This window comes from Hypomesus transpacificus, chromosome 18 (genome assembly GCF_021917145.1).
Source record: "Hypomesus transpacificus isolate Combined female chromosome 18, fHypTra1, whole genome shotgun sequence".
Lineage (NCBI taxonomy): Eukaryota > Metazoa > Chordata > Actinopteri > Osmeriformes > Osmeridae > Hypomesus > Hypomesus transpacificus.
In genome coordinates, this window is record NC_061077.1 from 14,678,834 (window position 1) to 14,700,399 (window position 21,566).

The 21,566-nt window shown below is 43.8% G+C and overlaps 4 protein-coding genes across 5 annotated transcripts; all 4 read left to right on the plus strand.

Moving 5' to 3' along the window:
• The first annotated feature begins 226 nt into the window (after window positions 1–226).
• LOC124480698 (vesicle-associated membrane protein-associated protein B-like) lies at window positions 227–4,854 on the plus strand. Of its 2 annotated transcripts, none has more exons than XM_047040256.1 (6): window positions 227–474; window positions 1,467–1,619; window positions 1,860–1,963; window positions 2,067–2,147; window positions 2,645–2,776; window positions 2,965–4,854. In XM_047040256.1, the coding sequence occupies exons 1-6, from the start codon at window positions 417–419 to the stop codon at window positions 3,133–3,135; spliced, it is 699 nt and encodes a 232-aa protein (XP_046896212.1). In that variant the 5' UTR covers window positions 227–416; the 3' UTR covers window positions 3,136–4,854. The 2 variants fall into 2 exon arrangements, with proteins under 2 accessions (XP_046896212.1, XP_046896211.1); XM_047040255.1 differs by having other exon boundaries at window positions 228–474; window positions 2,597–2,776.
• A 691-nt stretch (window positions 4,855–5,545) lies between these two features.
• chmp4ba (charged multivesicular body protein 4Ba) lies at window positions 5,546–8,882 on the plus strand. Its single transcript, XM_047040258.1, has 5 exons — window positions 5,546–5,883; window positions 6,667–6,844; window positions 7,025–7,139; window positions 7,273–7,399; window positions 7,663–8,882. The coding sequence occupies exons 1-5, from the start codon at window positions 5,700–5,702 to the stop codon at window positions 7,728–7,730; spliced, it is 672 nt and encodes a 223-aa protein (XP_046896214.1). The 5' UTR covers window positions 5,546–5,699; the 3' UTR covers window positions 7,731–8,882.
• Window positions 8,883–9,412: 530 nt separating this feature from the next.
• Window positions 9,413–16,345, plus strand: eif2s2 (eukaryotic translation initiation factor 2, subunit 2 beta). Its single transcript, XM_047040248.1, has 9 exons — window positions 9,413–9,536; window positions 10,241–10,421; window positions 10,754–10,854; window positions 12,050–12,182; window positions 13,697–13,797; window positions 13,993–14,141; window positions 14,357–14,413; window positions 14,928–15,013; window positions 15,137–16,345. Exons 1-9 carry the CDS (start codon window positions 9,522–9,524, stop codon window positions 15,310–15,312), a joined length of 999 nt encoding a protein of 332 aa, XP_046896204.1. The 5' UTR covers window positions 9,413–9,521; the 3' UTR covers window positions 15,313–16,345.
• A 269-nt stretch (window positions 16,346–16,614) lies between these two features.
• Window positions 16,615–21,149, plus strand: LOC124480688 (serine/arginine-rich splicing factor 6-like). The gene is made up of 6 exons (XM_047040239.1): window positions 16,615–16,842; window positions 17,231–17,391; window positions 18,791–18,915; window positions 19,023–19,225; window positions 19,723–19,785; window positions 19,951–21,149. Exons 1-6 carry the CDS (start codon window positions 16,736–16,738, stop codon window positions 20,414–20,416), a joined length of 1,125 nt encoding a protein of 374 aa, XP_046896195.1. The 5' UTR covers window positions 16,615–16,735; the 3' UTR covers window positions 20,417–21,149.
• Window positions 21,150–21,566: the final 417 nt, after the last annotated feature.

The following is a 21,566-nucleotide window of genomic DNA, read 5'->3' on the forward strand; positions in this document are numbered from 1 at the left end:
GATTCCCCGCCCCGCCAATATGACGTTGTGTCCTTGGGCAAGGCACTTCACCCTACTTGCCTCGGGGGGAATGTCCCTGTACTTACTGTAAGTCGCTCTGGATAAGAGCGTCTGCTAAATGACTAAATGTAAATGTAAATGTAAGAGACTGCGTGTCTTTGTACGTTGGATCCGCCCACTGACGTACATGACGTCGTTTTCGTCACACGTAGTCCTTCCTTTACCCATTCTGCTTGTTAGCATAGCTTAGCATAGCTTCAGCTGTTTTCGGCAGTCCAAGTGGTGGTGTATCCGTGATCTCTCTCTTTACCTGAGGACGGGCTGCATTTAAAACCTTTAAAGCAACCATCGTTAACAAGTGCTGCGGCATAAAACACCGGTAGTTTCTCCTCAAAGGTGCACCGCACGTCTGGGCCATGGCCAGAACAGAACAAGTCCTACTGCTCGAACCACAACACGAACTAAAATTCAGAGGTAAGACTGAGAGGGCAGGGCCCGTCAGTTCGGGATTCAAGTACTTGACCACTGACTAGCCAGCTTTCTACTTGCTCGTGTTTTGCATGATCAACACATATGTTATTGACGTTTGATACACCATCAAAATGTATTGCGTATAATGTGCCCCTACTTTTTTGCCGTTTGGTTTCTTTGCCACATCATTGTTATAGTGAAGTATTGCGCACAAACGACTGCTACCTATCACAGCTAGCTAATAGGCTAGCTGTCATTTTCCAAGGCTAACGTCGTTAGCTTGGTATGGCCCAGTTCTTTCCAAGACGGCAGAGCCGCCCCCATTGCCATTTCCTCAATCGATGTCAATGGGTGTTTCAGTATGCATAGCATACGAATGCTACATATGTTGGTCTCAAAGTTGACACGTATACATCCAATCTGACAACTTAATGATTTCGTGATGAAGTTAACAGTACATAGCGTTTCATATCTAGTACTTAGCAGAGCTGGTTAGGTCAGATCAGGCAAAGGGCTAGAACTCACTAAGCCAAGGCTAGCAAGATTATTAACTAGCTGCACTATGCGGGTGAGTGCATAGTCTCCAAGCTCTAGCTAGTTAAGTAGTTTTGCGGCTATCATTTCCGCGTTGAATTGGTATCATGCGATTCCAACGCTTGCTGATAATAACCCATGTACAATGCACGCAGGCCAGAGGTGGAAGACTTGTGGTTAAAACCACATTTTGGTATCATTGCAACGTACTTAACCTGTGATTCCAGAATCTCTGACGGGAAAGATTAAGTATTATACTGAACAGGAAAAAGAGATTCTAATATATGTAAATTAAAGGCTCTGCCAGCTATAATGAAGGACAAACATTGTCCATCAGTCTATGGTCCCAGCCCTAAAGAACCCCCTGTGTGAGATAAATGACCAAAGATATGGTGGCTATGTGAACTGATGATTTGTTTTTGTTTCTCCCTTTTTCTCCATTCCTCCATCCCTCCACCCAGGCCCATTCACTGATGTAGTCACCACCACGCTGAAGCTGAGCAATCCAACAGACAGAAATGTGTGTTTTAAAGTGAAGACCACTGCGCCTCGCCGGTACTGTGTCCGGCCCAACAGCGGCATTATTGATGCAGGAACCTCTATCAATGTATCTGGTGAGTAGCCACCATCCCAGGAGCATTAGATACAAATTAACCAAATGTCCAAAATCCAATTTTTTGCATTGTTGGAATTAACATTGACTAATGCAGCTGCATAACTAATAAATAGCTATGCAGCTATTTAACAGAACATTTAACTGTTGGACTATTGTACCATGGGATAATCTAGGCTATTAAATCATGCTTAGTTTCGGTAGAAGATTTCCTGTAACTTGGTCTGTCTTGTCTCTACAGTTATGTTGCAGCCATTTGACTATGATCCCAATGAGAAGAGCAAACACAAGTTCATGGTTCAGTCTCTGCTGGCACCTTACGACATGACGGACATGGAGGGGGTGGTGAGTGTCCCGGCAGGGAACGAGGAGGTCTCTTCATTGTGTATACCTGATGTCAACAAGACCTTGGTTAAGATCTAGTCCCTCTGCTCTCTGTGCTCCCCAGTGGAAAGAGGCCAAGCCTGATGAGCTAATGGACTCGAAGTTGAGGTGTGCTTTTGAGATGCCACTAGAAAATGACAAAACTGTAAGTTCAAAAAACAAAATATGTATATTTTTATTTTATTTATGTTAGTCTAACATCTGAGAGCTTGGAGGGTTATCCACCTTGTCCCTGTCTGCTTCAGTCACACTAATTTTTTTGCACCCCTTGTCAATGCATTTTTTACTGTTAACTTAAAACCGCACAAAGTTACATCAAATCCCTGTACTTGATATCATTTAATGTTTTGTGTAACACCTAGTAGAAGTATAATCTGTATAAGCAATAGCCATTAGAGATCATAAAACAGATGTTGTGCACTCTAACCTATCTTCCATAACCTTCACACCCTTACAACGACGTAATCTCCATAACGCTGTTCTGTAGACTTTTTTCTCTCTCTATCATTTATTTAATTTATTTTGTATTTGTTTTTATTCTCCCCCTCCCACCCCCCTTATGCTCTGCATCTGCATGCCCCCCTCTCTCCACAGCATGACAGTGATAGCAACAAACTTGTGTCCCCCTCTACCCCCATAAAGTCTGAGCTGACCTCCCTGCCCAAGTCTGCCAGCGCCTCCCTGGATGATGGGGAGGTGAAGAAGATAATGGAGGAGTGTAAGAGGCTTCAGATGGAGGTCCAGCGGTTACGGGAAGAGAACAAACAGATCAGGGTAAGGCTCTGGGTTGGGTCTGGTTTTAGGGCTCTCACCTGCACACTCACACCTCCCCCAATCTTTTTCCTTGGGATACGGAGCTCAGGGGTTGTTGTAGGTCAAAGGTTATTTGTGATGCACAATGCCTTGTGTTGATTGGTGGATGGGCCAAGAGCTTACCTCTGATGTGTGACTCTTCTCCTTAGGAGGATGATGGGCTGAGGAAGAGGAAGGTGACGGTCATGGCTGCCCACTCCTCTTCCTCGTCTGCAGCTGTGGCGACAGGCATGAGGGAGGAGGGGCTGAGTACCCGCATTCTGGCGCTCTGCGTGCTGTTCTTTGTGCTTGGGGTCATAATCGGCAAGCTGGTCCTGTAAACGACAACAACAAGGATGGGATGTCCACTTGATTTTGTTTTGTTTATTTGTTATTTGATTTGTTAACTTTTTTTTGTTTTGTTTTTTTGCATAAGGCAATATCACATGGGTTTATTTGCGTAGTGGGGAGTATTTAACGTAATGACAAAAATAATTAAACAAATGAAGGTTATCTAAACAGTCGTGTAAAGTATAACAACCAACGTCTTCACAGGTCTTGCCTTCTGATCACTCTGATGTTCTCTTTCTCCGTCCCTGCCTCCATTCCTCCATCCCTTCATCCCTCCCTCCGTCATTCCTACTTGCACAGAAACAGAGCGTGGTAAGGGGGGAGGCTAGTCTACTATGTGTCCTATTATGATAACGTGTCAATGGTTATAATGTGCACCAGTGAAGCCAAGGCTTTTTTCCTACTGAAGAACCGATGTGATTGAAGATAACGATGGAAGTTGATCTAATGCTGCGTGAATGTTTTAATCACTGTTCTTTTTTAAAGGCAAAGGTGTGTGTGTGTGTGTGTGGCTGAGTTTTAGTGTGAGGGGTGAGACAACACGGCAGGTCTGTCACCCTGCCGGTTCCTGTGTAAAACACAAACATGGCGTTTGGACTTCACTGAAAATAAAACTAATCATGATTATCATGTTTGATCCCACCAATACAATAGGCTGCTTTTTAAAAGGTCTACTAATTGTGTTAATCATATTTGCAATTGCTGTGAAACCTATTATGCGAACAGTTTCCCCTGTTGCAGTGAGCTAGTTATTCAAACACGTGAAAGCTTTGTTTCTAAGTATGCTGGATGGGTCCAGACTGAAGTCTCAACAGGGTGAGAACTGACAGGTTGTCATGCCCATAGGCTGATGTTGGGTCACTTGATGTATGTGACCTCTGGAGGTTGATAGTCAGGGGTGGGTAAGATCGTACACCCGGCTCCAGGCAGCTTCTTTGTGAAACAGGGATGCCCTCTGTTCTTGAGACAGCAGTGTAGTGTACCTCAGAAGACGGCACAGTAGGTCTCACCTGTGGATGTCTCGCTCTGTACAAATGGATCCAATGGCGAGACACTAAACAGGTTAAGTATAAAGTCTATATTGTAGAGCTGGGTGTCTCTCAACACTGCCCATCTAACATCATAGGGGTCTTGCTTTAGTTACTTTTTTTTGTTTTGTTACTATCATATAGCCCACAGTTGTGTTGTAGTTCATTTAAAATCAATGCTCTGTACTCTGGTAGACAGATTTCACTGTGTTATGTTCAGCATGGACACCAACCCCTAGATTAACATTATTTCCTTTCTTTCCAAAACAATCTTTTTTTATAAGGGACCATCTCGCGTCAGGGTTGATGTACTCTAAATTGGTTTATTATTTTGAGCTTGATTTGTTTGGTCATGGTTATCAGGACGTCCCCTCTCCTGCCAGTCAGCCTATCACGTCAGGATGTCTCATGGCTGCCTGGGGGTGTCAGGAGAGGAGGGAGCTGTGAACACTACATAGAAAAGAAACTTGCTTCAGATATGTCAGAAATGACCATTACACAAAATGTAACCACAACGATTGGATACTTTTTTGTATGTACATAAATAATAAACATGTAAAGAATTAAATATAAATGGGCAACATTATTATACTAACATCAGTAGTCAATGGTGTGATGAACAATGCAACCATAATGGATCATGTAGCATCACAAATAAATTAAAATGCATACATTCCCCAACTGTTTGTCCTTTGTTCCATGTTTGTTGACTGACTGCCAGGAGTGTCATGCAGAGAGAGAATGTCTATCAGGCTTGTTTGAGGGTGGATGTCAAAAGTGTGACCTTAATTGGTCAGATTCACTTTTCTTACCTGCCTAATTAGCTGTAGGAGAGAAGGAGGGTTGATGGAAACATTCATGATAGAAGTTCGTCATGGTTATGGCTCTGTTATGTGGACTGTCCTCAAAATCAGTCCATTGCTGATGCCTATTATTTAAGTAATGTTACCGGTTGTGCGTGTAATCGTTAAATGATTGCAGATACATGACCAAAGTTTAAAATCTCATGCCTGCAATAATTTCATAAATACAGTAAATGGAAAGATACCCTGCAACTTCTCAGATTAACTAACTAACGAAGTAAAAGTAGAAAAAGTCAACTTTCTCAGGAGTAGGCTCAATGTTTAAAGCTATTAGTAACAGTTTAGTCAAAGTTCCTTGCTTTCTTGATTGCTTAATATAACAAGAATTTCTTCCGGGATTAATAAAGTGAATTGAGTTCAGTAACCAACCAGCCGAATACCCCAGCGCGGTTAGTGTATGAAAAACTGATATTAATAACCTCTAGTTTATACTTCTTTATACCAGTAGCTGGAGTCAGAGCACCACTGACCAACACCCAAATCGTATTGAGAGGAAACCACCCCAGATACTGTATTACGTCATTGGGCCTTATCAGGAAGTGAGAAATATCAACAATTCGGGTCTGGGTGAACTGTCACCGTTGCCTGCTTATAGCTAGCTAAAGACCATTTCACGGTTTTATAGATAGTTTTCTATATATTTTGAGATTTATTATCTCTATAATGTCTTTGTTTGGGAAGCTGTTCGGCAGTGGTGGTAAAGGTGGCAAGGGCCCGAGTCCTCAAGAAGCGATCCAGAAGCTCCGAGAGACAGAGGAGATGCTAACGAAGAAACAAGATTTTTTAGAGAAGAAAATCGATCAGGAGCTTATAACCGCAAAGAAAAACGGCACTAAAAACAAACGAGGTGAGTTGTTTAATCACAATCAGAACACGCGTTTTATTTTGATGCAGCTGAGGCTTCAATCGGAAGTCCTACCAGTGGCTAGTCTTGCTAACGTTATGTATGGTGTTTGTCACTAAGCTACCACCATGGTGACATGTTATGTTTCCAAACCCCGGCTCGCCCTATTTTAAGTGGGTGCTGCTACCAACACGACGTGCACCACCCCTGTCCTCGGGCTCGAACCACTGTCCCAACCGCTCGTATTGGGGTTCAGACTTGAGATAGGATAAAGTTCCTAAGCTTTTTAGCAACTCTAAAGTTTAGCCAACTTATTGCCAGTGTTAGCCGTGTTTCACACAGTCATCATGATAATGATCTACCGTACTCATTCGCCGTTATTGTAGGTAGTGCTAGCTAGCTGGTCAGTCAACTGTCGTCTCAGGGTAAGGACTCTGATCATGGAGGTTCACTGGTGACTGAAGAAGTCCAGGGTTTTACATAACATACAATCGTATCCTGTATCTTAACAGACTCCTACCCCTCCCCTCTCATTCAGGTTGACTTTGGTCGAAAGATAAGGATCAGTGACTTTTGCATTTTTAAAAGTTGCTATCAAGTTTTACATTCAAGTTTACACCAACATACTGCACAAACAATTTCAGTCGTGCACCTAGCATGTATAATGTATAGAATGAAGATAAATAGAACACATAATACATAGAAAGATACATAGAATGTATCCTTGTGACATTATCCTATAAATCCATATCCCCCTAAACTTTTTGCCCCCTTCATCTTCCTCAGCTGCTCTGCAGGCCTTGAAAAGGAAGAAGCGTTATGAGAAGCAGCTGGCTCAGATTGATGGCACTCTGTCCACCATTGAGTTCCAGAGGGAGGCACTAGAGAATGCCAACACTAACACAGAGGTGCTGAAGAACATGGGCTTTGCTGCCAAGGCCATGAAGTCTGCTCACGAGAACATGTAAGCCTCCTCCGGCCTGGGCATTTTGGAGAAATGAAATGGAGAAATAGATGAAAAATAAAAATATATAGAAATTCTACTTTGAGTCTTCACATAAATCAAAAAAGTCTAGTGAAGATATGTTTGTACCTTAGTTGTTATGTTTTGAGGATTGAGTGACTTGTGACTTGGTTGTTGCAGGGACATAGACAAGGTGGATGACCTGATGCAGGACATCACAGAGCAGCAGGAGCTGGCCCAAGAGATATCAGACGCCATCTCTAAACCTGTGGGCTTCGGGGAGGAGTTTGATGAGGCAGGCATAGAACCTACACCTTCCATAAAGGCCTAGTCGGATGTTTAAGGAGAACCGACACAGCTTCCCTTTCGTGCTTAATCGAGTAGCAGACACATACAGCTGTTTTTGTGCCTCTGTACCCCCGTTACAGGATGAGCTTCTGGCAGAACTTGATGAGCTTGAGCAGGAGGAACTGGACAAGAACCTGCTGGAGATCGGAGGAACAGATAATGTTCCTCTACCTAACGTGCCTTCCACTTCACTCCCCTCCAGACCTGGTAGGTCCTCGACTGTCCGTTTTGCTAGTAAAGTTGTTGATACAGGAATGTAATTTATAAATGCATCATGTAAGTATAGCTCTCTCTCACTCTTGAACCGGAAAAGGGTCATTTTCATCCTTTCACTCTGGGTTTCGTCTACAGAAACACAAATGGTTCCCCTTAGAATGACAGCAAAATACACAATGCATGTATGTATATATTATATTAGGATTTCCTCTCAGGTAGTTTAAAACTGGTTTGTTTCTGTGGTTGTTGTTCAGCCAAAAAGGTGGAGGAGGATGAAGATGACATGGAGGACCTGCAGCGCTGGGCCATGGAGGCCATGTAACTGCAGCACACTCACCGCCTGCATCATAGAGGAAAACAGAAAACAAAGGACTTATGGAATATTGCATTTAGTAGTTTTATGTCCAAGGAGAGCTGATCACTTTCTGAAAAAACACTACATTATGGCATACAATGCTGTAGATTATATTCCCAGCCCAAAATCTGAAACTAGGTACCATGTCCGTCTCTGTAGAGGCACTCAGGAGGATGTGTCAAAGCTACGAATCAGTTGCCTTGACAATTTCTCCCACTCTACCAAACATTCGAACACCGGTGAAGGATATCCAACCAGCTGTGTGCTTGGCGACAGTTATTGTAATGTCACTGAATTGAATACGTGTTGTGGTATTGACATTACTGACAAACAGCAAAGGCTCATTCATGTACGGAAGCTAATCCCAGAGTGGGTCTCTTTTCAACAGATACATATTTAGTGTGTGTGTGTGTGTGTGGATGGGTGTGTGGTTAGTTGGACGGTTTTATTATTCCTACTTTTTGTTTGTGATCTACTCCTGAGATAGGAATTAAGTTGGGCATGTTATCATGGCATTGTTCTGAAGTGTCCAGGCTCCTCCTCCTGAAATGTTGTACTGCTTTGAACTTTTTTGTTTTCCCCACCTCCCTAAGCACCCCCCTCCACCTCTGGTCCTTGTTATCTGGTGTATATATCTAAATCTATTTTTGCTGTTGGGCCCCAGAAGGCTCTCCATGTTGTGCATCAGCATGCAACGATGAAAGACCATAACTCTCCACCGCACGGCAACAGACATTAACTTCACCTTTATCTGGGTCTTTTATGAACTTTTTTTATTTTATTGTATGATGTTGAAGAAGATGTCATCATAGCTTCATTAAAAAAAAGAAAAGATGGTTTATTAAATTAGATGAGAACAGATAACAGCTTTTTGGATTTGAGGATGACAGTTTAGTTTTTCCAAACACAATGTACATTTTTTACATAGAAAATAAATATGTAACACAATGACAATGGCATGTTTAAATTTCTGTTTATTTATCCAGATGGATTTTGTCCAGGAAAATCATCAGTTTTTGGATTATTTTACCATGGAGGAAGTTGTTTTCCTTATGTAAAGTCTCCACATAATATAATTATGTGAATTCAAAGTTCATAATAAAATAAACAGAACTGTTAGTTGAGTCTGTATTTACTCATCATTATTGCAAATTTATTTTCTTTTATAGTTTTATATCCATGTTTCAAATTGCACCGTCGTTTTAAATAGGAATACGATTCTGAAGACATTAGGCAGCCGGCTGCTTTGAAGCTGAGAATGCTCTATGTGAGAATGCCAATGGCTGCTTCAAGTCAGCCGGGCTGCAGGCGGCTGCAGGCGACGCCGGCGCTACCTGAAGCCGAACGTACCTATTCTCTGGTCGTAGCGGCTAGCCGATCGTAGCCGAGCCGATCGTGACGCGTCCAGGCGCTTCGCAGCCAGTGTGTCCTAGGCGTGAATCTGCACACGACTGATAATTGATAATAAGTAATAAGTAGGCTATTAGTCATTCAAAAATGGGTTATGTTCATTTATGAGGGGTTGTGTGGAACGTGTTCCAAAAAGTTTACGCTAGTTATTTTTTAACAATTGGTGTTTTGAATGCACCCCAACTGCACAAGCAGCAAAAATGTCGCAAAGTATTGACGTGAGGGAATTGCTTGGCGCATGCGCATTGGAAACCCAGCGCTGATGCAAGACATTTGAGCGTCGCTTGCTTGCTGGAGAAATTGACCAGCGGATACAAACTTTTCAGGAGCTATAAATATACAGCAAACATGTCAGGAGACGAGGTAACTATCACGTTTTATCCGCCGACATCTTAACTCTATTTTATGAGGGAGTCTAATGAAATGACACTACATACTAGGGGGGATCGTTGAGAATGAACGACTTTGGGCCTCACATAGACCGCCAAGGCTTCTCCTGTAGCTAAGCTACTAGTACTAGCTAGCTTCGACATCATTTCCAACACATGGTGATTGCATGCTCAGCTAATATGCTAACGTTAGCTGGCTGGAACAATGTAGGTTGCGAGATAGCCAGCTTGAAAACATATTAAACTTACCAAACGTTTTACAATGTGGGGGAATGTATGGTACAATTAATCTAATTGAGTATGTCTAATGAGGAATGTAATTTACCATATTGAGTGCTCTGTCAGATAGCTAACATAATTTTTCCGGTCTTTTGTGAGGAGTGGCATCATATAACTGACTGGTTTACATCGATATGTGCAGTATTTATCTGCCAATGTGTGTCCATTCCGAGATGAGGCGATCAGATCCACATTTTTGTTGTTGTGTCATCTGGGCGTCGGGTTTAAGATGTATCGACGCAGTCATACTAAACCTTTTTTAAATGAGCTAGTCACTATTACTAGTTGTCTAGATAACCAGTTCTGGCCATCATCCAAATCAATCACGTTGTCAGTAACATCCATGTCCAACAATCTTGAGCGGTCAATTCAAATACCCTTTTCTCCGATATTCCTCAGATGATTTTCGACCCCAACATGAGTAAGAAAAAGAAGAAGAAGAAGAAGCCTTTCATGCTGGAGGAGGAAGGAGGAGACGGGCAGGGGGAGGAGCCCCAGCAGGTGGAGGCCAAGGAGGTTGAGCCTGACGGTGGGGATGACAGGGAGCTGGACCTGGACGAGGATGACAGCAGGAAGAAAGGTAAGGTGTCATCCCAAAACAGGGTGTGACCTCACAGGTCCTTGGGCGCTGTCCCAATTTCACCCCTTCCAAAGTAAGGTAAGGAGGGGCCTTAAACCTCTGCCGAAGCTTCCCCTCATTTAATAAACTATCATAAATATTCTTAGGCTCCATTCTTTACAAAACAGTCCCATATAACCTCTAATTCTAAGTGTTTTGTCAAGATGTATGAATAAGTATAAAAGCAATTTGTCTCATGCCATGTTTGCTGAACAGTATTAGTGCGCCATTTAGAGTCAGCTCTGATGTTATACCAACAAGTAAGTAATGGTGTGTTACACTTTGTTTCTCAGAGCAATCAGATGACCTAGATGATCTGAACTTCTTCAATCAGAAGAAGAAGAAAAAGAAGCCGAAGAAGGTGTTTGAAAACGACATTGAGGAAGGGGTCAAGGTCAGTTGTTCTCTTGGTTGTATAAAATGGGGTCAGATGGCTGAGTGGTTAGGGAGTTGGGCTATTAATCAGAAGGTTGTTGGTTCGATTCCCGGCCGTGCCTCGGGAAAATGTCCCTGTACTTACTGTAAGTCGGTCTGGATAAGAGCGATGACTAAATGTTAGGGTTGTAAAGATACACTCAGCTCACGATACAATACGTATCACGATACTGGGTGTATGATACAATACGTATCACGATACTGGGTGTATGATACAATACGTATCACAATATTTTGAACAACATTCAAAATGAAACCGAAATTCAATTCACAGATTTATTTCCAAAACATGAAAAATGTTCAATAATTTTCTTTGTTGTACATACAATTTAGTTAACTCAGTTCAAGCGATTTCTGTGAATGCAGTGAACACGCGTGGCGCAGGTTCAGAGTATGTCGCGCCCTGGTAGCTCAACAAATAGGATCAAACGCTCGTCATATTGTAAAAATATTGCTATAACTCAACAATACATATTATTACATTTTTGTATTGCAATATATATTGTTCCACAATATATTGTTACACCCCTACTAAATGTAAATGTATATGTATGATTGTGTAATGGGCATGTGTAGACACACACTCAAGACAATTCCGAGTGGGATGATCACACGCTTCAACTGCTTCTCATGACCAGGCCCAAACGGAATACGCTGATTTTTTTCACATTTTCTGCGGTTATTCAGACTGAAAATGTGCGGAATTCCGCTAGCCTTCCTGTTCTTATGTCGGAGCGACCAAAGATGTTCCACAACAGTTTGACGGCGAATATGGTCGATTGAATGTTGACAGACTTTGCAAAAAAGTATTGATCCACCCTCATAAAGATCGGCTGAAAACTCCCTGGCCCTGTCTCTTGCTGTAATCTGGGTCGATAAAAGTTTCCTTTTCAATTCTTAGCATTTTTGGCTAACGTTTTAATAATAGAGACGTAATATGAGTTGAAAAGTGTATTTACATTTTGCCTCAGACCAATGCGTTCTATTTGAAAATCCGCGGGTTTTCGTCGGAATTCTGCGCCCGAGTATTCCGTTTGGGCCTGCTCATGACCGACAATGTTTTAGTCCTATGTGTAGTTGTACTTGTGCTCACTTTTTAAAATCTGATTTAACCCTCTTATCCTCTCTCTCTTCCTCTCCTGTGATACCTCCAGGAGTTGAAGATTGAGGGTGAGCAGACAGAGGTTATGGAGGAGGACGACTTGGACCTGATGCTGCCGGCCAAGAAGAAGAAGCCTAAGAAGGTCGACTTCCAGGAGGAGGGAGAGGACCTGGAAAAAGACGACGGTATGGATAACCCTGGACATCCTGCTTAACACCTTTTGGCCTCTGCATGAGTAGAGCTTCATTTTTAGATAGCTGTGGCCCCATAACTTCACTCCTTATCTCCAGAGGACTGCGCCTGTCCCTATTACCTCACAGGGACATCACATCTGCATTTCATGCCAAGTCAAATTCCAGGTTTAAAGTTGTGATCTGGAAAATGGTCGTTATCATTTTCAAAAATCCGTTTGGGATTCAAAAAGGAAAAAGCCTTTTCACGAATTTTTTCATGTGGTTTGCTTTGATGTAACAAGCCTAAAACTATATTTCTGTGCATGTGGAGGATTGTAAGAGCTCAGGTAACTGAGATGCAGAATGGTTTCATGTAATGTTGTCACAGTACTAACATTTCAGTAGTCGGTACCAATACCAGTGACATTTCACGGTACTCTATATCATTTTCGATATTAAAATGGGTTACTCAACAACTCATTTGTTGACATTAACAGTCACCTACAATATCTAAGGCTGAAGCCTACTTATGACAACACAGGGTTTCCCGCAGAAAATGTGTTAGTTAAGGTGGTAGGGTTTGCTGTCAGACCAGGGGCGGGGTTAGTTTGTGCGATAGACTTATGCATTCTGCAGAGAAGGGAGGCTGGCGTTGGTCACGGTTTGGACTGGAAAGGAGAAAACAGGACAACGGCGGATGTCACTATTTAAAAAACGACGTTGTTAAGGCGGCAGGCGTGTGTTGCTTGGGTGGCTGCCTTAACTGAAAAGTGCTGCGGGAAACCCTGACAACAGAACATTAATACAATCACAATGCATGTAGGGCTAAAGGCAAAACATGTGTAGACATTAAGCAAACTCAGCAGATGACTTGGAGATCATTGTCTTCAAAAATATAAATCTTGACTTAAACATAATCCATAAGAAGCAGAACGAGTGGATTCAACACGATCCATGGGGCTCTTAAAATTTTGGTCGCACTTCAAGCACAAAACGTAAATATACATCCCAAACTCCAAAACACACATTTTGGCAAATTGTCATCTAAAAGCCTCGGTAAAAATGTTAACCATGTGGTGCCCTCTCCTTTTGTACGCCCCAGTTTTAGTTATTCTAAACGTGGCTCTTCCACTTTTCTTGTCGACAACTTTTAGTGTAGCCCCTGCTGCATTAGCTGCTTGTCCAGTGTTGCCAATTTAACAATTTGTCACTAGATTTAGTGACTTTTCCCCTTCCCTATTGAAAAAAAATCAAATCTAGCAACTTTTATCAACTTTTCAGAGAGCCACTAGTGACTTAATGGTGAGATTTATTTGGCAACACTGTGCTTGTGAGTGTCCAACTCTGCATGGGTACCAGGTACACCCAGTTACCCAGGTACCAGTTACTACAGTAACTTCAGATATTCTGGTATTGTACCGTTTTCTTTGAGTACCGAAGTACCGTTTTTTGTGACAACACTAGTTTCTTGTATCTCTTTTGTGGCATACAAATGCAGCATTCACTTATACCATGTTGCTGTTTAGCTCTGGAAGATGAGGAGGGGAAGAACAACGATGGCATCTCCTTCAGCTCACAGACCGGGCCGGCATGGGCGGGGACAGAGAGAGACTACACGTATGACGAGGTAGGCTTGTCTCTTCCATTCACAAGGTCAGTCATTCATCCTTGCTATTTAGTGCCATCCACAAAGTAGCCATTGGTGTATTAGGATGTGCTTTTGGTCCAATTATTCTGTAACAATGAAAGGTAAACCTGTAGCGACATAGACAAGTCAGTTATAAAACCCTAATCTTCATCAACCATAATCTTGCATCCTTAGCTGTTAAACCGGGTCTTCAACATCATGCGTGAGAAGAACCCAGACATGGTCGCTGGGGAGAAGAGGAAATTTGTGATGAAGCCACCCCAGGTGGTTAGAGTGGGCACCAAGAAGACCTCCTTTGTCAACTTTACTGACATCTGCAAACTGTAAGACTCCATCATTGCTTACACTTGTCTCTAAGTACACTCGCTGTACCATTTCTTTTTTTTTTCCCCTGTGTTTTCATTCAGTGGATGTAATTCACTATTGTAAGAGAGCCAGTATATAAATACTGCAATGCAGGTATAATGGTATGCCTGTTTGAAGAAGTAAGTTATATTTGAGTGTGTTTTCAACTGCTGTCTCATGTTCTTGGTTTTAGGTTGCATCGTCAGCCCAAACATCTCCTCGCCTTTCTATTGGCTGAGCTGGGAACAAGGTAAAATTATTTCCCTTCTCGTGCTTCCTTATCATTCCATTCTGTATTCAGGATATTACTACTAGGGATATACCAATATGGAAATTGTGGCCGATACCAATAACTCTTTTATATTTGGAAGCTGACAACCGATACATGCCGATAGACACAAAGTCTGAGTCTGTTGACAAAAACTAAAGGAAAACAAATACAGTTGACAATTGCTTTTATAAAAACCTTAACTGCATAAAACATCTAAATGTTTATTTTACTAAAATGACATATTTCTTAAATGTCACCAAAAAAAAGAAGTGGTTCAACAGCGGGAAATAATCCTTAATTTACTGGCTTTAATTTATCGACCACATTTTCTTATTGGACCTATAACAACACTGAAAATGAACATTCATCGGCCAATAGCAATAAGGCCGCCGATATATCGTTTATCCCTAATTTCTACGATTACTTGTTAATCAATGGTTGATAGTAACATTATAAACATCCGTATAAAATGTTTGCTAAACTTCTCTTTCAGTGGCTCCATAGATGGAAATAACCAACTTGTGATCAAAGGAAGATTTCAACAGAAACAGATTGAAAATGTCTTGAGAAGATATATCAGTAAGTTGGGAATAGATTATTCCTTTGCGTCAACATGTCTGTCCTTCTCTCGGACTGCTCCCCAGTCTCAGCCCCTTCCTTTTGTATCGGGACCTCACCCATCTCTCTGTCTCATCTCTGCAGAGGAGTATGTGACGTGCCACACCTGCCGGTCCCCAGACACCATCCTCCAGAAGGACACGCGTCTCTACTTCCTGCAGTGTGAGACCTGCCACTCCCGCTGTTCTGTGGCCAGCATCAAGACCGGCTTCCAGGCTGTCACCGGCAAGAGGGCCCAGCTCCGCGCCAAGGCCAACTAGAGGCCCCTTTAACTGGGCCTCCTACCTGCTTTCGCCCTTACCCCTGGGGCCTGGGGCAGGATGAAGGCCCCCCCTTGATAATTGGACTGTCCTATTATTGGACAGTGAGGGTTTGGTAGTGCTGCGATGTGCCCCCTCCCCCCCCTCCCCATCCACCCAGTATGTGAGAAGAAGAGTGTAAAGCTGTGTGCCTACTGGTTTAAAGGTTTCTGAGGCTGAAAGGAGCTGTTAATGGATGCATCAGTCCCACAAACACCCCCACCACACCACCATCGCTAACCTTTTTTTCCCCAGTTGCTGTGATTTCCGGAGGAAAAAAGAAAAACTTCTTTTTACAAGTTAACCTTGACATGATATAGCTTGAAACTTCCTCCCTATTCTGTTTTTTCATGGTGTGAATGAATGCAACCCACATGTCTGACCAACGATATAAAAACACTTACACACACGTGACAAGATGATTATGGTGTTGTGCAAAACGATGAGTTAGCATGTACCCAGAGTGCAGAGTAGTAGTACTTCTACTATTACAGCCAACTGTACATTGAATACTATGCCCTACATCCTAAGTACTCATTGAGATTGTCCAGGTTTGATCCCTGCATGTGTACAGGTTGTTCTTAGATCTTGGTGTGGTACAGTGTCTTGTTTAGCAGCCTCTGTTATATCTACCTCCTTATTGCTGTACAGCAAAAGGGGGTCAAGTGCAACCTTCGCAGAAGATTGTCAGGTTTGGGGAGTGCACAAGACAACATATGGGTATTTGGTCTAGAGTGTGAGAGGACTGAACATTTTACTGATAACTGTATTTTATGGCATTGACAGGAATTTCCTTTTGAGTAAGCATACTTCTCACCTTGCACCTCATGTCATACAAAGGTATCATTTATTTCCATTTCAGTTGTAGTAGACAAGAGTATCATCTGGCAAATGGAGATTAAGTCATTTGTCCAAATAAAACATGAAGAAAGTCCCTTTCGAAATGTTTTGAAACTGGTTTTTACACAAATAAAAGATTAGACTCTCACCGCTGGCTTTTGTAATGGACGTTGTGGCCTTTTATTCTTTTGAATCCGTTTATTTTTAACCCCCCCTTCATTTTGCCTGTTAGTGTCTGCACTGCAGTGAAGAAAACTATACGATAGGAATGTTTAATACAACTGACCACAGCTTTCCCTTCCTCGGTTGAAATAGTCCAGAACCTCTACATTTATCACTTTCAGCACTGTCGGGGAGACATGTAAAGGACAAGTTGACAGAGAAGGCTTCAGAGAATTCTCGCGCGGTTTCCAAGCGGCGTCACGAATGGATTTAAATACATTGAGCTGACGTAGGGATGAACGGAACGACCAACGAACGAAGTAGTTTAAACGTTGTGTTTCGTTGAATACCTTGCTTTTTAGCATACTAAATATCCTCAAATATGCCTCGCGTGTATGTTGGGCGTCTGAGTTATCATGTTCGTGAAAAAGACATCCAGAGATTTTTTAGTGGATATGGAAAGCTTATCGAAATCGATTTGAAAAATGGGTGAGTCAGCTAGGCGAGCCTACTGTAGCTAGAATAACGTCACTGGTCGTGAAAATGACCTACTGTAGTGAGCTTAGCTAGGAAATAGTGCAGGTAATGTTCCCTAAATGCCGTGTTAGTTTACTTTTGTTGATGTCAACTGTCAAAGTTGTAGTTTAGATGTATCTTGCTGTCTAGCCAGGTACAGTAGCGACTTAGTTCATTGCATGGTTCCAACCGCATGGCCAAAATGGCTGTAACGTTAGCCATGTTTTTGTTAATAGTTGGCTAGCTAGCTGTCCTGCTCCAAATACGCTCCTGCAAGTAATCTTAAAGCAACTTTACGGGCAATGTTGTGTAGAGAGACCACGCATAGCATACATTTTGAATTGCATGCTTAATGTTTCAGATACGGATTTGTGGAGTTCGAAGACAACCGGGACGCTGACGACGCAGTGTATGAGCTAAATGGGAAAGAGTTGTGTGGGGAACGCGTCATCATCGAACATGCCAGAGGACCGCGACGTGACCGGGATGGATACGGTGGGGGTCACGGGGGAAGTGGGCGCAGTAAGTGCAGTGTATTCAAAAATACTCCTTCTCCCGTTTCTCCTGGAGTTAAGAAATTATGATCTGCATACGTGTAGGAAGTGATCCTGCTGACAACTGATAAAGCAGATGGGTCTAACTGGCAGATTCAGCATGTTGAGTGCATGCTATCGGAATAAACGTCAAGAAGCAATCGTAGGTTACTTAATATGGTCTCTCTTTGCCACGGGGTAGGAATATGATGGTGTAAATACACTTTTTCTTGTAATTTCAATGAACAAGTATACTGTCCATAAGGTTCCCCTCTAGGTTATTGTGAATACTTCCATCAAAGAAGAAAATGTTCGTTATGTTCCCCTGTCCAGCACTTGATCATGTTTGTGGACAATCAAGGTTGCCTGAAATAGGATCATACTTTAGTTAACAAAAACAAATATTTTATTAGTTGGATTGATGTATGATTGAAAATGTTCATAATGACCTTCTCTTCCCCAGTGTTAGCTTCCTGGAGGATGTCAACTTTAAATATATTTTTTTAATTGTCAGCAAATGTATTTACAACTGCAAATACTCATTTGATCATCCATGTAGTCTGGTTAGTTAAATACCATTACATGTGAAATGTTTTTTTTTTCTTCAGTTTGATTTTTTTCAACATTAACAAAAGTCCTTGATGTTTCAATTTGAAAGAGTCCAGTTGCGGGCTGAGTCCGAGTCCATTGAGGCTAAAGATGACTGGCTAAGATGACTGCCTGTCCCGTTTGGCCTTGGCTTTCACCTTACAATGTGTGTGTGACCTTTGCCCCTTGACCCTTGGCTGACCTAACCGGAAGCCATGATGACAGCAGCCTTTTGCCAATAGACCAGGGGTGATGGTGAGGATTCCCATTGGTTTCTATGTTGACAGAATAAGTGGAGCGATCATTGTTACCGCTTACTGTAAGTCAGAAAACCAAACTTGATAGTATTTAGGTTGACAACCAGTCAAAACGACAACTCTGTAGTGTAATGATGACAAGATGGCAGTCTTACAAAATTGTAAGCAGTTTTGAGGAAGGCCCTTTATCTGTGTTCCTAGGTTCCATGGTGTGCTAGAGCATCACTGTCCATCTGTTGACAAGGCTAAAGCACGACAACCGTCTTGCCCAGCCAAACATGCTGTGTAGCTGCTAACAGATACAGTGGTGTTCATAGCAGAGAACCACCTCCCAGAGGCTGTACAGACTTACTAAGACCCAGTGCCCAAGGCTTGTACCGAAATGTTTGTGTTGACCTCACCAGTGGACACATCATAAGAGTGTAAACCTTACTTCTGTCCCTGCTAGCAAGCAGTTTCTTGTGTTTAGCTAAGCCCCACAGTCTTAGGGCTGTCTGTACCAGGGTGTCTGGGTCTGACTGTGTGTGTCCTGTCCTCCTAAAGGCGGTAGTGGTGGTTACAGCAGCAGGAGCCGTACTGGCAGGGACAAGTATGGGCCGCCAGTCCGCACAGAGTATCGGCTAATCGTGGAAAACCTATCGAGTCGCTGCAGCTGGCAGGACCTCAAGGTAACAGAAAGAGGACGTGGTGGGTTGCTATCAAAAAAAACTTGAAAGTTTGTTTTTAGATGCCAGGCTGGTGGTCTGACTTCTGTTTCCGCTCTTGTGTCTGGCAGGACTTCATGCGACAGGCCGGCGAGGTCACGTACGCCGACGCGCACAAGGAGCGCACCAATGAGGGCGTGATCGAGTTTCGCTCCCACTCGGACATGAAGCGGGCCCTGGACAAGCTGGATGGGACTGACATCAACGGCAGGAAGATCCGCCTGGTGGCGGACCGGCCCCGCCGCCGCCGTTCCTACTCCGGCAGCCGCTCCAGGTGAGACAATGGGGGCTCCAGGTGAGACAGTGGGGGCTCCAGGTGAGACAGTGGGGGCCCCGGGTGAGACAGTGGGGGCCCCAGGTGAGACAGTGGGGGCTCCAGGTGAGACAGTGGGGGCCCCGGGTGAGACAGTGGGGGCCCCAGGTGAGACAGTGGGGGCTCCAGGTGAGACAGTGGGGGCCCCGGGTGAGACAGTGGGGGCTTCAGGTGAGACAGTGGGGGCCCCAGGTGAGACAGTGGGGGCTCCAGGTGAGACAGTGGGGGCTCCAGGTGAGACAGTGGGGGCCCCAGGTGAGACAGTGGGGGCTCCAGGTGAGACAGTGGGGGCCCCAGGTAAGACAGTGGGGGCTCCAGGTGAGAGGGAAGGCCCGTAGTAGGGCAGGGGAAGTTGTTGTGCTGCACTCAGGCTTGTAGTGGGGTTTAATGTGCCTGGTCCAGATGACTGTTGAGCAGTGTAGCTGGTCCTGTCATTTGACTGGTCCCGCCTCCTCCAGGTCTCGCAGCTGCCGTCGTTCTCGCAGCAGGAGCTCCCAGAGCCGCTCCAGATCTCGCTCCAGGTAATGTGGCTCTCCTTCCCCTCTCCCTCCCGCCTCTTACCCATAACCCTCTGACCTTTTCTTCTTTATTCTCCTGTAAAAGTACCCCCCCATCCCCATACAAAGACAAGTAACTTGAGTGTCCTGAGTTTTTCTAAACATTCCAGGTTTTGTCCCATCTTGCAGTTCTCGTTCCCACAGCCACAAGGGACGGCGTTCCCGCTCCAGGTCTGACAGGAAGGCTCGTTCCAAGTCGGCCTCCAATAAATCCCGCTCTGGCATGCGCAAGTCCCGCTCCCGCTCAGGCAACAGGAAGTCCCGCTCCCAGTCCCGCTCCCAGTCCCGCTCCCAGTCCCGCTCCAAGTCCCGCTCCAAGTCCCGCTCCAAGGTGACGTCTGAGCGGGATACCCGCAGCCAGTCCAAGGAGTCCAAGTCTGTCAGTAAGAAGCCCCGGAGCCGCTCCGCCTCGCCCGTGGAGAATGGGACTGAGGAGCCCACTGCCAAGTCTGGCTCCCCCTCCCCGCCCACAGACAAGCGTCGCTCGAAATCGGCAGAGAAGCGCTCGGCCTCTCGCTCCAAGTCCCGCTCTCCGTCTCGCTCCAAGTCCCGCTCTCCGTCTCGCTCCAGGTCTAGATCCACCTCCCAGGATTAGGGTCCCATCAGCCGTCTTCCTGTTTGCTTCATGCGTGTCCTGTAGAACCCACAAGACATCCCTGGAGTGGGGAGGATGTTGGTGTGACTGACCTAGAGCAGCCCTGGGGGGCGGGTCCTGTGTAGAGTTGACACGATTGGCTCCCACACTGCCGCAGTCACGTAAACTTCATCTACACCGTGTAGTTTTGTGGCAGTTGGTAACGCTGCTCATCTTGACTCCCTCCCAGTTTTTCTTTATTGTATATTCATTGTCCATGGAGCTTTTCAAAACAGGCTTTGTAATGAGGTCAAGCCTGTTCTTTGATTTGAGTTTGATGTTTACTTTGGCTTTAAATGTTATCTTTTGGTCATAACCTGATCAAATACTTTTGTGGAGCTTGATTTTCTTAATTTAATTTGACATGGAAAAATGTAATGGAGAAGACCTTGATTAAGTCCTTATCTGTCTACTGCTTGTTAAAGGAACAGGATGTAGTTAGGTATGCCTGATTGTAAATGGAGTCTTGACAGGTTTGTCCTGAGGAGCACCACCAGAATTTGGCTCGTGTCAAGGGTCTTCTACCAAATAACTTAAGTTGGGCCCAGTCAACCAGGCTGACATGTTCTCACCTCTGTTCGATGGCCCGTCGCACCCTGAAACACAGCTGAGACTCGGTTCAAATTTATGTAACCATGTCAATCTTTTTTTGTTTTGTTTTTTATTACATTTAATAAAATTGTATTAAAATGCACTGGTTTGTGTTTTGCATGTGATATGTTTTCAATCCGTCAATGGGACGTTGAATATAAATTGGGAATCAAACGAGGCTTGTCATTTAACCTTTTACAGCTTGTGGTTTTCAAAATCATCGATGAAATGATATACAGCCATTATGGAAGTAGGACGGTACATCAGAGGAGAGCTGAGGGTACGATGTATAAAGTGACTGTTCCACGCATGCGCTATGAGACATCTATACGCGCAGGAGATACCGCTGGTAAGCCAAATTGAATTTAGGAATGGGATTGATCAGCAAGCATGAACTCATTTTACCGTTACTGTAATCCAATAACCGTCGCAGACATTGTCATCTTTAAATTGCAATCTTAATAAATGGTAAGATTTAAATTGTTTATGCGCTTGACAGATGCAGCGTGCATGGACTTTA

Excerpts from the sequence above, each read along its gene's own strand:
- LOC124480698 (XM_047040255.1), top strand. The coding sequence starts at position 417 with ATGGCCAGAACAGAACAAGTCCTACTGCTCGAACCACAACACGAACTA. Across the intron at positions 2,148-2,596 it reads CACTAGAAAATGACAAAACT|CATGACAGTGATAGCAACAA; the intron begins GTAAGTTCAAAA and ends CTCTCTCCACAG. Across the intron at positions 2,777-2,964 it reads AAGAGAACAAACAGATCAGG|GAGGATGATGGGCTGAGGAA; the intron begins GTAAGGCTCTGG and ends TCTTCTCCTTAG.
- chmp4ba (XM_047040258.1), top strand. The coding sequence starts at position 5,700 with ATGTCTTTGTTTGGGAAGCTGTTCGGCAGTGGTGGTAAAGGTGGCAAG. Across the intron at positions 6,845-7,024 it reads AAGTCTGCTCACGAGAACAT|GGACATAGACAAGGTGGATG; the intron begins GTAAGCCTCCTC and ends TGGTTGTTGCAG. Across the intron at positions 7,400-7,662 it reads TTCACTCCCCTCCAGACCTG|CCAAAAAGGTGGAGGAGGAT; the intron begins GTAGGTCCTCGA and ends GTTGTTGTTCAG.
- eif2s2 (XM_047040248.1), top strand. Across the intron at positions 10,422-10,753 it reads GGATGACAGCAGGAAGAAAG|AGCAATCAGATGACCTAGAT; the intron begins GTAAGGTGTCAT and ends TTTGTTTCTCAG. Across the intron at positions 13,798-13,992 it reads GAGACTACACGTATGACGAG|CTGTTAAACCGGGTCTTCAA; the intron begins GTAGGCTTGTCT and ends TTGCATCCTTAG.
- LOC124480688 (XM_047040239.1), top strand. The coding sequence starts at position 16,736 with ATGCCTCGCGTGTATGTTGGGCGTCTGAGTTATCATGTTCGTGAAAAA. Across the intron at positions 16,843-17,230 it reads GAAATCGATTTGAAAAATGG|ATACGGATTTGTGGAGTTCG; the intron begins GTGAGTCAGCTA and ends TTAATGTTTCAG. Across the intron at positions 19,786-19,950 it reads CGCTCCAGATCTCGCTCCAG|TTCTCGTTCCCACAGCCACA; the intron begins GTAATGTGGCTC and ends CCCATCTTGCAG.